This window comes from Chelonia mydas, chromosome 10 (assembly GCF_015237465.2).
Source record: "Chelonia mydas isolate rCheMyd1 chromosome 10, rCheMyd1.pri.v2, whole genome shotgun sequence".
In the NCBI taxonomy this organism is placed as follows: domain Eukaryota; kingdom Metazoa; phylum Chordata; order Testudines; family Cheloniidae; genus Chelonia; species Chelonia mydas.
Window position 1 is genome coordinate 43987722 of NC_051250.2, and position 14864 is coordinate 44002585.

The 14864-nt window shown below is 48.3% G+C and overlaps 1 protein-coding gene across 2 annotated transcripts in view; it reads left to right on the forward strand.

The window, feature by feature from the left end:
* The window catches only part of SNX1 (sorting nexin 1), a 40372-nt gene extending 32360 nt beyond the window's left edge, over positions 1-8012 (forward strand). For both annotated transcript variants that reach the window (XM_007056443.4, XM_037910346.2), the window contains exons 9-15: positions 880-993; positions 1147-1240; positions 2041-2246; positions 4924-5067; positions 6117-6197; positions 6890-6961; positions 7572-8012. In XM_007056443.4, coding sequence (XP_007056505.2) covers positions 880-993; positions 1147-1240; positions 2041-2246; positions 4924-5067; positions 6117-6197; positions 6890-6961; positions 7572-7622 — 762 coding nt within the window. In that variant the 3' untranslated portion in view covers positions 7623-8012. The remainder of the gene's footprint in view (positions 1-879; positions 994-1146; positions 1241-2040; positions 2247-4923; positions 5068-6116; positions 6198-6889; positions 6962-7571) is intronic.
* Positions 8013-14864: the final 6852 nt, after the last annotated feature.

Genomic DNA, 14864 nt, shown 5'->3' on the forward strand with positions numbered 1-14864 from the left:
GCCAATGGGAATAAACTTTTTAAAATTAAACAATGATTTCACTCATGGAAGTAGAATTATTCATTGTAGAACCACCTTCTCAGCTGTACACGACTGCATGTATAGTCCCCTTAGTAAGACGATCTATGCCAGACTTTGAGCTGGTTTTCCAGACCTGAAGGAGAGCTTTGTGTAGCTGAAAAGCTGCTCTCTTGCCAACAGAAGTTGGTCCAGTAAAAGATATTCCCTCATCCACCTTGTGTCTCAAATATCCTGCGACCAATACTGCATACAACATATGCCAGACTCTGATGACTGAGTCATGAGCTCGCTTCTGAGGGTGGGATTGACAGAGGTAACCTGGTCAATCAGCATGCAGTTAGCTGAAATTTGATCTCCATTAAAATACTAAAAGTCTGAGTTTCAAATGAGCATGCCAGTCATAGCAGGGTTTCCTAATGGCACTCTGCAACATGCCAGGGGATTTAGACTGTTCTAAGATAGCAAAGCTCTTGCTTCTGGCACTGTGCAGACAGTAAATCTTCAAACATTGCCCTGAGGCCCCACGTATGCCTCCTGGTTCTTGGAGATCCACTCCAGAGCATTTAAATTCTGAGTGACTTGGGAAGCAGCTTGAACTACAGAAAGCTATATAACCAGAAAACATACTAGCAAATGCAAATTCGTACCTCTAAATTACAGGCAATGTGTCATTTAACTAGCCTTATCCAGAACTAGTCTCCTGAAGTGCACTGACTCAGTTCCCGATCAGTCATTGCAATGATTATCATGGAGCCAGTCAATCTAGTGTCCATGTGGTACTCTGATACACTATGATCAAAGCAACCAGGAATTCAGCCACTATAGCAAACAACCAAAGGCTTTTTGATCTCTCTACAGCTGCCCCGAGCAGTAGGCACCCAGACACTGAGTGGAGCAGGTATACTAAAGATGTTCAACAAAGCCACTGATGCTGTCAGCAAAATGACCATCAAGATGAATGAATCAGACATCGTAAGTAGTCAGTGGCATTTCTCCTTGGGCAGCCTCAAAGAGGGAAAACGGGTTGGCTAAGACCCAAATGTAACCTTGCAACCGTTCATTCAGTCCTCGTTCATGCCATGAGAATGTGTGAACTCACCTCAGTTGTGGATTTGTCCATTTCAGTGGTTTGAGGAGAAACTTCAGGAGGTGGAGTGTGAGGAGCAGCGCCTACGGAAGCTACATGCTGCAGTAGAAACGCTAGTCAACCACAGGAAAGGTAATGGTCTCTGTCTCAGTAGAACTCGTAGCTTGAACTATAGACACTGCTAAGCTTTGACTTTGTGTGGGGGTTGAGATCTGCTCACCACTAGCACCTGCTCTGCATTATGGTGCTTCCCTCCTAGAGTTACCTTTGCTAATACCCTGTCTGCAGTGGGTAGGAAAACAGAGCTGGAAGGGGTGGGAGAATACATCTGGCCTGTAAAATCTCCTGGTCAGGAGGCATGATGTGCAGCAGAGAAGGGGCAGAATCAGTAAGGTTAAATAATGTCCTGATCTGGATTCAGAGGCTGCTGCTGTAATTGAATAAACTCCAATTCCAGCTTCTCCTGACTCCTAAGAAGCTGTTCATTCTGCTGCTTTTCATTGTGAGCTCTCTGAAGGGCAACTATATGCAGTGCGGAGCAGCAATTTCACTCTTTCTTCACATAGAAATATACAAAAACACATAGTGGCTGCCTGGGATCTGCAGCTCTAGTGTGTCTGGCCTCCTACTTTATTTCTCTGCCAACTTTTCCACTCTTGCTACTAGCTACAGGCACCTAGCCCTTCCCCGTCAAAGCCCCAAGAGGCAGTTGATTCCTGCTGTGGGATCGCTGGCTCTTTTCAGTTGACCACATGGGTGGTCAGAAGGCAATTGTGTTGGTAACTAAATCAGAGATGATAAGCAACCTTTAGCCTTCTCTCCCCCTACTCTGGGCTAATCTTTCTAGTTGGGTTGTCACTTTATTGGCCACTGCTTCACTTTGAGTGCTCTGCAGTCAGCTGTATTTACACTCCTCTCATTCCATCCACTAGAGTTAGTACTGAACACAGCACAGTTTGCAAAGAGTTTGGCCATGCTAGGGAGTTCAGAAGACAACACAGCCCTGTCTCGGGCACTCTCCCAACTGGCTGAGGTGGAAGAGAAGATAGAACAGCTGCACCAGGAACAGGCCAGCAATGACTTCTTCCTCCTGGCTGAGCTCCTGAGTGACTACGTTCGCCTTCTCTCAGTTGTAAGGGTAAGCAATCCTCACGTCCTGTCCATTGCAGGCAAACCTTTGGCATCTTGCCACAGGAGTAGAGCAGGGCTGGCCAGAACATGGCCCTTGGAGTTGGGACAAGCCAGGAAGTGGCCACCTTCATTCTTAATGTGGAGGTGCAGGCCCAGACTACAGGTTCCAGAATTATGTGCCAACAGCATGTAGGATCAAGATGCAACACTACATTCTGGGCCCTGTAGATCACTATCTGAGCCTTGGTCTGGCTGCATTTCATACAGGGACCTATAGTCTGTGCTGTTGCTTTGTAGTACAGCTGAGGAAACTGTTCTACCTGAGTTAATATAAACCATGTGTAGCTCCCATAAAATTCACTATGGCCCTTGGCTGGGCAAGGTGGGACAGGCCTGCTGTAAGCTTGTGCTGCATGAGCCCAATGCACTGACCTGGTAAATGTTCTTCATGGGCCAAGCTTAGCTCTTCTAGAATTCTCCCCTCTGACCCATGCAGTCAGCCTCAGGATGCATTACAAACTGGTACAAAGAACAAAGTCCTAGAGTAGCTGGGAGCCCAGGAAAGGGATTGGCTTCATTAGCCATTGGCACAGAACGTGGAGCCCAGGTGGTATCTGGGGCTCAGCTCATTTTAAAGATTTCCTTTTCTTGCTGCTGTTCTAGATTTCTCACTTCCACTTATGCCATTTTGTCCAATCTTTGCAAACTGTTGTAAATTGCTCCTTCCCGTCTCTCTCCTTGACAGTGCCGTACACTGCGTTGGGAGTCCAGAGAGGAAGGCTGGCTTGGTGGTTAGGGTGTTCGCCCGGAGCTTGGAAGACCTGGGTCCTAATCCGGGTTCTGTCTCATACTGTGACACCTTACGCAAGACACTTAATGTGTCTGGGCCGCAGTCCCATCTGTCAAATGGGGCAATAGTGCATACTTAGGAGGGAATTGAGCACACAAACTGAGCTGAGAATTCAGACACTTCCTGTATAAGTTTAAGATGTTGTCTGGGTTCTAACTGTGTTGTAGGGAAGATGTATTGACTTTTTGCTGGGGGAAATCTCCAGCAGGAAGGTCAGGATTTCTACACCTTTGTTTCCCCCCTAGGTTGTCTTTATCCTTCAGTGTCTGAAATGCTCTTGGGCTTTTACCAAAGCCCAAGTAGTTTGTCTCCTGTGTTCTGAAATGGATGCTCACCCCCCGCTCCTGACCGACGTTGGTGAGGGTTATCTGTTCACAGGCAGCTCTTGCAGATCACCTGATACCAAACATACCGCTAAAGCATATGGTCAACACCCAGGTTTCTAACCCAGGTTACAGATCAGTACCTGAATGGCCAGAGTTTGAAATGCTGATTTCCATAAATCCTACTGGAAACAATATGAGCTGCAGGTACTTGGCACCTTTGAAAATTAAGCATTTAACTCCAAGCACTTGGGTTTGAAAGTGCTGGCTGAGTCCTGGGACAGCTTATCTGTGAAGCCTTAAAGATACTGGGGCAAGGGGCCTGCAGGGAGGAATAGCCTGTCCCAGTCACTTACATGTGCCCTTGCTACATGGGATTAGCATCTGCCTCTCACGATTGGAAATGTCACTTGTGACATCTAATGGAAGAGCCACATTCTGGAAGGAGCATGTGCCCCTAGTCTCTGGAGCTGTGCTAAGCATTCTGGGAGCAAGGGCCACTACAAGGTCTGAGCAAATCTCTACTTTTGAGCACTTCGCTTTCTCTGGGTAGCATTCATAACAGCACAGGGGACATCTGTTGAACAGGTAGCATCTAGTGACCTTGTTCTCCCAGCCTCTTCTCCCACTATACAAGACTTGTGCTATGCAGCAGACTCAGGCCTGCTCAATTGCCTTGCTCAGTTTGTAAAGTGATTCTAATTTCCTAACAGGGGATATAGGGGAGAAACGGGGACTCTGAAAAGCTTTCTTCATTGCAGCATCATCCTGCAGATCCATGACCTGTCCTGGGCCATTCATGTGCACTGGTCTCTCCCTACCTTAACAGACCAGTTGATGTGACCTCTGGATTTTCCAATCCCAAAGGGGGCAAGATTTGGGTTTCCTGAAGCACAAGGAGTCTCTGGCCTTACCATGCAGTATGCTGGCTCCTCCAGTCTGAAACTCCAGTTCCAGAGCTCTGAAGGAGCAGGTTGCACCTGTTGAAATTCTGCAACATGTAGCCAGAGTCTTCAGTTCAGAGACTCTCTCTTCAAAGGGAAGGTCTTCCAGATCTTGTCAAGAGACAAAGGTGCTCTACTGCCTTGAAACACACCCTGAGAGCTCCAGAGCAGAGACAGTAAATTACCCAGATCAAACTATCCTCTTGGGATTACTAGCTCAAAAGTAGCTTGGTGGGTGACCGTCACTGGAGCAGGAAGGAAGGTTGTTATGAGACTCCTGGAAGTCAGTCAGTTACAGGTAATGTAAACTGTGCACTGGCCCATCCCAGAGCCAGGGGGCAGTGTCCTATCAGACACAGAGCAATGAAGCTCTCCTAGCAGAGGCTGGAGCAGGCCAGTGGAGGGGACTGGCACAATAGCTTAGTTTCACTGCCTAATACAGCCCCCCCCTTGACTGCATAACAAACCTCTTGTAATGTTGTGACCATCCCCTTACACAGATGCACTGAATGCAGCTGTGAGGGCAAACTGCTGGTCTAATGTTTTTGTCTGCTCCGGCACTGGTAGGGTGCCTTTGACCAGCGCATGAAGACCTGGCAGCGTTGGCAGGATGCGCAGACCATGTTGCAGAAGAAGCGGGAGACTGAGGCCAGGCTGCTGTGGGCCAACAAACCTGACAAGCTACAGCAGGCCAAAGAGGAGATCTCTGAGGTGAGGAACTTTTGCGGGGGGTGGGAGGCAAGCTGCCTCAAACCAGGGCACCGGCCAAGCAGGCCTTGGTTTAATGTCTCATTGTGCTCTGCAATTGCCTTGGTTTGGCTGCCAAACCAGTGCAATGACCCTTCCCTTCTGCACACCATCCCAACAAGCCCAGTTACCCAGTAGCACTGCACAGGAACTATAAATAAAAGGTCCAGGCCACTTCTCTAGACCAGACACTGGCTCTGCTTCCACCCCAGTGGTGAGTTGCATGTCCTGAGCCTAGGACAGGGGTGACCAAACTGTGGCTCGCAAGCAACACGTGGCTTTTACTGTTAAAGTGTGGCTTGTGGAACCCCCTTCCCTGTTTTCCACCTACCAGATGTGGGAGTGGGAGCTTGGGACCTCTGCCTTGCAGTGGAATAGTGGCTTCCACCCAGCGGGGTGGCGGAGGTGGTGTCTCAGGGTGCACCCCAGCTCTCGAACTTCTGAAGATTTGTCATATACGGCTCAGAGGGTCAGTAAATTTTTGGTCACCCCTGGCCTAGGAGATAGGACATCCCATCAGTGGAAGGGATGGGTTTCTGGCTAGTGACAAGAATTTTGCCCCTCTTTGTGTAAGACCCAAGCCTGGTTTAAACAGAGGCCTGTCAGTGAAAGGCTCTGTAGGGGGAGATCTTCTTTCCGCCCACAGAGGGACCTTTCCAGTGCACCATGTCCGATGCAGAGCAAGCAACCTAGCTCTGTCTTCCTCCAGCTTGATGGCATGGCAGTATCCAACAAGAGTTGAGGGACATGGGGCAGGGGCTGCAGCTGGCTGTATAGTCGTAATGAGAGGACCTGATGGACAAAGGGGCTGTGCATCCTGGGGAGCTCTGCTGTAATAGCCCAAGAGCCAGATTGTTCCCCACTGAGGGGAGACGTTTATCGGCTGGGAGTTGTAGGTGGCACTAAGCAGCTCAGCAGTGGATGTATTGGAAGAGGAAGTGACTATAATCCAGATGGGATCTGCCCTGCCCTGGGAGTTGAAGGAAATAACATGATCTGTCAACTCTTTGCAGTGGGAGTCTCGTGTGACGCAGTATGAAAGGGATTTCGAGCGGATTTCTGCTGTGGTCCGCAAGGAAGTGATACGGTTTGAGGTACAGTGGATCCCAGTCCTTCCTGCAGCATGCACATAACCAAACCTGGCAACTCGCTCCCATCTTGCATTCCCTTATGCCTTCAGAGGGGCATTACAGTCTTCCCTAGCCACTGCTACTGAGATGTCTAATGGTGGGGTGAGTAGAAGGGAGTTCTCCCAAGCCCTTCCGTGCTCCTCCCAGATAGTGTCCTCTGGATTCAGTGAGGACTATAAAACTGGACAATCCAGCCTGATTGGGCAAAAATCAACTTCTATTTCACTCCTCTCTCTGTCCCTCACCCGGCCCCTCCAGTGTGTAACATGCACAGAGCTCTGGTCTCTGCACTGCTCTGGCGTCCACTCACACATACACATACACACTAATAGCAAGTATCCCAGCAGCTTATTGCTGGCAACTTCAGGTAGCCCCTTCAGGCCACTGACAGGAGTGCCATCCTCTTCCCAGCTGCTTCTAATCTGATTAATCTGTACCCAAGATCTTAAGCTGCATTTTGGTCCTGTGGCAGCTTTATTATCTGTTGTATTGAATGTGCCTGATATAACCACTAGGTGCTCAAATTAAGAATCCTAAATGAAAACTTGAAGCAAAATCCTCTTTTCAGCTCTTCCTGAGTCTTGCCTGTTCCAGCTGGAGATGAACCACACTGCAGATATGAAAGGCTGAATTAATTAATATTCTCTCTCTTGCAGAGAGAGAAATCAAAGGACTTCAGAAATCATGTGACTAAATACCTTGAGACACTCTTAAACTCACAGCAGCAGGTGAGAATCCCTGACCAGCAGCTCATAAATCCCTCAGCTGGTTTGTTGCTGAAGTCAGGAACAAGTCCAGTCAAATGTAGGAGGATGTGAATTGGGTTACACTGGCAAAGTGAAGCCTAGCTCTGAAAACATCCACTAAAGACTCCTATATAGTGCATGCACAATGCAGTGTTGGCTACCCTGGCAATCCAGAGACTTACCCAGCCCCAGAGTGTATGGAGAAGTGGTGATGCTCCTGAGCAGAGAGGAGTGGTGTCTGTTTTGGATAACCATGTCCCATCAGAGGCTAAGCTAAACCTGGAAACTTGTATCATAGTGATGGTACAAGCGGCAGGAAATAGAGTAGTTAAGCATGGCTACTTAATAACAAGCCAGGCCATCAATATAGCCAGAGGTCTGCCTCGATCAGTCAAAATGAGCAAGGGTCAGTGTACTTCCATTACACCACTATCTGCAAATTCTTCTATAGACAGTATAGTTGTTCCCATGTTGTAGAAGGAACAGGCCTTTTCCTTAAAGCACTAGACTACAACTGGGAACTTGTCTTGGCAGATGACTGGCAGCTTGCTTGCTGACTGTTTGTCTTTTTGTCTCCTTGTGATCTCTGCAGCTGGTGAAGTACTGGGAGGCGTTCCTACCTGAAGCGAAGGCCATCTCATAACCAGACCAAGCAAACCAGAACACACCTGAACTTACTTTGCCTTTTTATACACTGTACCTCTTTGCCTTTTACGGACAGACCCTAACTGAATGCATCCTGCAGAGCTGTTAGAGATTTAACCCCCAAATGAGCAGCAGCCCAGACAATAACTCTTCTAACTGTATTTTTGATTTAGCTTCATATATATATATTTTCTTAATGGAGAGACTAATTTCCTGCTTTCAGCCAAGACCTACAGTACGTGGTGCGTGTGGGGAGGGGGTTAATGATATGATGTGTATATAAACAAAATGTATATTTTTCAGGCTGGGCTCTAGGACCTGGGAATAATGGCTTTCTGTTACTCCTGCAGTGCCATGAAGATTATGTAATAAAATTATTTAAAAATCAGGGCAAACCAGCTAATTCTTGTCTCTTCAGCATAGGTGCCACATGGCTGGAGGTGGAGCGTCTTGTCAAACTAAGCTAAAGTTTATCACAGGATGGTTTTTATTTCAAGTATATTGTGGGAAGCTGGAAACCAGGTTCTCAATTAAAACAAACACTGGAAGTTCTGGAGTGGAAATTTGGTTAGAATATCATTTCAAACCCTCCCTCCCTGGGCTAGCAACGGGTGTTAGACTTAACTGCTCAGTGGGGTAATGGACCTTCTGTCTCTGTCAGGCAGTACCCCCATCTTCTAACCCTCCAGACTCGTGTGGGGGAGGGGGGGAGAGTGGTCTGTGAGACAGGACTTCTAGAGGAAACCCTTAATCACCAGCTTTCTCCACCCCACCCAAGTTTAGTGTGCACTATGCCCTCCATTGTGCAATGGGCCTTTGTTCTGTATCTTGCACCTGTAGAGCCTATTATCCTTCTGTCTTGCCAGCCCTGAGCATTCAAAACTGAATTGGACCCCAGGACTAAAAACCAAACATGTTTCAACTTGCTTTCTTGCTGGAGCCTGTACAGCTCCCAAGTACAGAACCAAAGCCTGACCCCAGGAGTCTCTGCTCTCACTTAAATGTGGAACTCGGCTGGTTGTGTGACTCCAGAAGCTGACACTGTAAAACACCAAATATCACAGGACACTTGACAAAACCCCAGGCTGAGACTGCTGTGCCTCTTGCTTGTGAGCTGTGTTGTGGGGAAACAAGCTTCCTCAGATAAGACTTTTGACTTAGGATCACAGGGAGCTGCAGGACCCCCTGGGCTTCTAGTATTCCATTTCTGCCTTCTGCCACTGATTATCACCCTTGTCTTACATATTAAGATTCATCAGAGTAGACTGTTAGCAGAAAAAAGAACCTGGCTAGATCGTCAGGCTCAACAGGTAGTGATCAATGGCTCCATGTCTAGTTGACAGCCGGTATCAAGTGGAGTGCCCCAAGGGTTGGTCCTGGGGCTGCTTTTGTTCAAATCTTCATTAATGATCTGGAGGAGGGCATGGATTGCACCCTCAGCAAGCTTGCAGATGACACTAAACTGGGAGGACTGGTAGATATGCTGGAGGGTAGGGATAGGATACAGAGAGACCTTGACAAATTAGAGGATTGGGCCAAAAGAAATCTGATGAGGTTCAACAAGGACAAGTGCAGAGTCCTGCACTTAGGATGGAAGAACCCCATGCACTGCTACAGACTAGGGACCAAATGGCTAGGCAGCAGTTCTGCAGAAAAGACCTAGGGGTTACAGTGGATGAGAAGCTGGATATGAGTCAGTGTGCCCTTCTTGTCAAGAAGACAACAGCATTTTGGGCTGTATAAGTAGGGGCATTGCCAGAAGATAGAGGGATGTAATCGTTCCCCTCTATGCAACATTGGTGAGGCCTCATCTGGAATACTGGGTCTAGTTTTGGGGCCCCACGCTACAAGATGGATGTGTAAAAATTGGAAAAAGTCCAGCAGAGGGCAACAAAAATGAGTAGAGGGCTGGAGCACATGATTTATAAGCAGAGGCTGAGGGAACTGGGATTGTTTAGTCTGTGGAAGAGAAGAATGAGGGGAGATTTGACAGCTGCTTTCAACTACGTGAAAGGGGGTTCTAAAGAAGATGGTGATCTAGACTGTTCTCAGTGGTAGCAGATGACAGAACAAGGAGTAATGGTCTCAAGTTGCAGTGGGGGAGGTTTAGGTTGGATATTAGGAGAAACTTTTTCACTAGGAGGGTGGTGGAATCTCCTTCCTTAGAAGTTTTTAAGGTCAGGCTTGACAAAGCCCTGGCTGGGATGATTTAATTGGGGCTTGTCCCTGCTTTGAGCAGAGGATTGGACTAGATGATCTCCTGAGGTCCCTTCCAACCCTGATATTCTATGAAATGCAAACTATCACCAGAAGGATCTGAACAATGCATCAGAAGGCCTTGGCTGCAAGGTTGTTTACACGTGTTCCTCCACCAGCTTTCAGTGTTCTAGTCTCAGTAGGGAATTACATGTTCTGGTGAACTCCTTTAACGCAGGTTAATTCTGCTAGATGCTGCTGTCATGTGCTTTTGGAATCTGTTACTTAGCAACAGTCAGTGCAGGAGAAATGGTTTGATCACAGCTCCTCTCTCTTAAATAGGGCTGCCATCATGTTGGAGGTCTTGACCCTATGGGCTAAAAGTTTTTAGCCATAGGCTAGCCCCTGCCCTTAGCTTAACAGGTTCAATTTTAGCTGTTTTGGTATCCTGAGCAGTAAGAAGGCAAAGCACTAGCCAGGCATTTACACTCAGCATTGCACCTTGAGGGCCAGCTTGCCTAGAGTTTGCTCAACTGGTGGTAGTTCAGGGCGTTGTGTATGAGACTGCAGAGGGCTGCGTTGTCTTAACAGGGCTAATCAACTCACACTTGATACCCCTCCTCCCCTGAACAAAGCATGAGTGGAATGCAAACAGCTGTTTCCTTTTCCTCAGCAGGGAATGAGCCATGTCCCTTTGGAGGGGCAGGGGTAGTGTCCCTAAGAAGAGGTAGGGCCTATAACCTCATTCCAAGTAGTGTCTGACCCTACAGAAATCTTAGCTGCAGTACTATATATACACTTCTGCACTCCTTGGGGGGGCCATCTTCACACAGGGCCTAGTGAACATCAGCTGTGCTCCAGGTCTAACTAGTTATGGCTAAGGCTATGTCTACATGGGTGACTTTAATTTTCCTGATATCTGCTGGGAGAGCAATACAGCAGTGCATAGACAATCCAGGAAGTTTTTGGAAAGCGTAGGGGACAATTTCCTGGTGCAAGTGCTAGGGGAGCCAACTAGGGGGGGCGCTTTTCTTGACCTGCTGCTCACAAACCGGGTAGAATTAGTGGGGGAAGCAAAAGTGGATGGGAATCTGGGAGGCAGTGACCATGAGTTGGTTGAGTTCAGGATCCTGACGCAGGGAAGAAAGGTAAGCAGCAGGATACGGACCCTGGACTTCAGGAAAGCAGACTTCGACTCCCTCAGGGAACAGATGGCCAGGATCCCCTGGGGGACTAACATGAAGGGGAAGGGAGTCCAGGAGAGCTGGCTGTATTTCAAGGAATCCCTGTTGAGGTTACAGGGACAAACCATCCCGATGAGTCGAAAGAGTAGTAAATATGGCAGGCGACCAGCTTGGCTTAATGGTGAAATCCTAGCGGATCTTAAACATAAAAAAGAAGCTTACAAGAAGTGGAAGGTTGGACATATGACCAGGGAAGAGTATAAAAATATTGCTCGGGCATGTAGGAAAGATATCAGGAGGGCCAAATCGCACCTGGAGCTGCAGCTAGCAAGAGATGTCAAGAGTAACAAGAAGGGTTTCTTCAAGTATGTTGGCAACAAGAAGAAAGCCAAGGAAAGTGTGAGCCCCTTACTGAATGAGGGAGGCAACCTAGTGACGGAGGATGTGGAAAAAGCTAATGTACTCAATGCTTTTTTTGCCTCTGTTTTCACTAACAAGGTCAGCTCCCAGACTGCTGCGCTGGGCATCACAAAATGGGGAAGAGATAGCCAGCCCTCTGTGGAGATAGAGGTGGTTAGGGACTATTTAGAAAAGCTGGACGTGCACAAGTCCATGGGGCCGGACGAGTTGCATCTGAGAGTGCTGAAGGAATTGGCGGCTGTGATTGCAGAGCCCTTGGCCATTATCTTTGAAAACTCATGGCGAACGGGGGAAGTCCCGGATGACTGGAAAAAGGCTAATGTAGTGCCAATCTTTAAAAAAGGGAAGAAGGAGGATCCTGGGAACTACAGGCCAGTCAGCCTCACCTCAGTCCCTGGAAAAATCATGGAGCAGGTCCTCAAAGAATCAATCCTGAAGCACTTACATGAGAGGAAAGTGATCAGGAACAGTCAGCATGGATTCACCAAGGGAAGGTCATGCCTGACTAATCTAATCGCCTTTTATGATGAGATTACTGGTTCTGTGGATGAAGGGAAAGCAGTGGATGTATTGTTTCTTGACTTTAGCAAAGCTTTTGACACGGTCTCCCACAGTATTCTTGTCAGCAAGTTAAGGAAGTATGGGCTGGATGAATGCACTATAAGGTGGGTAGAAAGCTGGCTAGATTGTCGGGCTCAACGGGTAGTGATCAATGGCTCCATGTCTAGTTGGCAGCCGGTGTCAAGTGGAGTGCCCCAGGGGTCGGTCCTGGGGCCGGTTTTGTTCAATATCTTCATAAATGATCTGGAGGATGGTGTGGATTGTACTCTCAGCAAATTTGCGGATGATACTAAACTGGGAGGAGTGGTAGATACGCTGGAGGGGAGGGATAGGATACAGAAGGACCTAGACAAATTGGAGGATTGGGCCAAAAGAAATCTGATGAGGTTCAATAAGGATAAGTGCAGGGTCCTGCACTTAGGATGGAAGAATCCAATGCACCGCTACAGACTAGGGACCGAATGGCTAGGCAGCAGTTCTGCGGAAAAGGACCTAGGGGTAACAGTGGACGAGAAGCTGGATATGAGTCAGCAGTGTGCCCTTGTTGCCAAGAAGGCCAATGGCATTTTGGGATGTATAAGTAGGGGCATAGCGAGCAGATCGAGGGACGTGATCGTTCCCCTCTATTCGACACTGGTGAGGCCTCATCTGGAGTACTGTGTCCAGTTTTGGGCCCCACACTACAAGAAGGATGTGGATAAATTGGAGAGAGTCCAGCGAAGGGCAACAAAAATGATTAGGGGTCTAGAGCACATGACTTATGAGCAGAGGCTGAGGGAACTGGGATTGTTTAGTCTGCGGAAGAGAAGAATGAGGGGGGATTTGATAGCTGCTTTCAACTACCTGAAAGGGGGTTCCAAAGAGGATGGCTCTAGACTGTTCTCAATGGTAGCAGATGACAGAACGAGGAGTAATGGTCTCAAGTTGCAATGGGGGAGGTTTAGACTGGATATTAGGAAAAACTTTTTCACTAAGAGGGTGGTGAAACACTGGAATGCGTTACCTAGGGAGGTGGTAGAATCTCCTTCCTTAGTGGTTTTTAAGGTCAGGCTTGACAAAGCCCTGGCTGGGATGATTTAACTGGGACTTGGTCCTGCTTCGAGCAGGGGGTTGGACTAGATGACCTTCTGGGGTCCCTTCCAACCCTGATATTCTATGATTCTATGATACACTACAAAATTAGGTCAAATTTATAGAAGTCAATTTTTTAGAAATCGTTTTTATATATTCAAGTGTGTGTGTCCCCACAGAAAATGCTCTAAGTGCATTAAGTGCATTAACTCGGCGGAGTGCTTCCACAGTACCGAAGCAAGCATCGACTTCCAGAGTGTTGCACTGTTGGTAGCTATACCACAGTTCCCGCAATCTCCGCTGCCCATTGGAATTCTGGGTTGAGATCCCAATGCCTGATGGGGCTAAAACATTGTCGCGGGTGGTTCTGGGTACATATCATCAGGCCCCAGTTCCCTCCCTCCCTCCATGAAAGCAGCAGCAGACAATCGTTTCACGCCTTTTTTCTTGAGTTACCTGTGCAGACGCCATACCATGGCAAGCATGGAGCCCGCTCAGCTCACTTTGGCAATTAGGAGCACATTAAACACCACACGCATTATCCAGCAGTATATGCAGCACCAGAACCTGGCAGAGCGATACCGGGCAAGGAGGCGACGTCAGCGCAGTCACGTGAGTGATCAGGACATGGACACAGATTTCTCTGAAAGCATGGGCCCTGCCAATGCATGCATCATGGTGCTAATGGGGCAGGTTCATGCGGTGGAACGCCGATTCTGGGCTCGGGAAACAAGCACAGACTGGTGGGACCGCATAGTGTTGCAGGTCTGGGACGATTCCCAGTGGCTGCGAAACTTTCGCATGCGTAAGGGCACTTTCATGGAACTTTGTGACTTACTTTCCCCTGCCCTGAAGCGCATGAAGATCAAGATGAGAGCAGCCCTCACAGTTGAGAAGCGAGTGGCGATAGCCCTGTGGGAGCCTGCAACGCCAGACAGCTACCGGTCAGTTGGGAATCAATTTGGAGTGGGCAAATCTACTGTGGGAGCTGCTGTGATGCAAGTAGCCCACGCAATCAAAGATCTGCTGATATCAAGGGTAGTGACCCTGGGAAATGTGCAGGTCATAGTGGATGGCTTTGCTGCAATGGGATTCCCTAACTGTGGTGGGGCCATAGACGGAACCCATATCCCTATCTTGGCACCGGAGCACCAAGCCGGTGAGTACATAAACCACAAGGGGTACTTTTCAATAGTGCTGCAAGCTCTGGTGGATCACAAGGGACATTTCACCAACATCAACGTGGGATGGCCGGGAAAGGTACATGACGCTCGCATCTTCAGGAACTCTGGTCTGTTTCAAAAGCTGCAGGAAGGGACTTTATTCCCAGACCAGAAAATAACTGTTGGGGATGTTGAAATAGTTATCCTTGGGGACCCAGCCTACCCCTTAATGCCATGGCTCATGAAGCCGTACACAGGCAGCCTGGACAGTAGTCAGGAGCTGTTCAATTACAGGCTGAGCAAGTGCAGTATGGTGGTAGAATGTGCATTTGGACGTTTAAAGGCGCGCTGGCGCAGTTCACTGACTCGCTTAGACCTCAGCGAAACCAATATTCCCACTGTTATTACTGCTTGCTGTGCGCTCCACAATATCTGTGAGAGTAAGAGGGAGATGTTTATGGCGGGGTGGGAGGTTGAGCCAAATTGCCTGGCTGCTGGTTACGCGCAGCCAGACACCAGGGCGGTTAGAAGAGCACAGGAGGGCACGGTACGCATCAGAGAAGCTTTGAAAACCAGTTTCATGACTGGACAGGCTACGGTGTGAAAGTTCCGTTTGTTTCTCCTTGATGAACCCCCCCAGCCCCT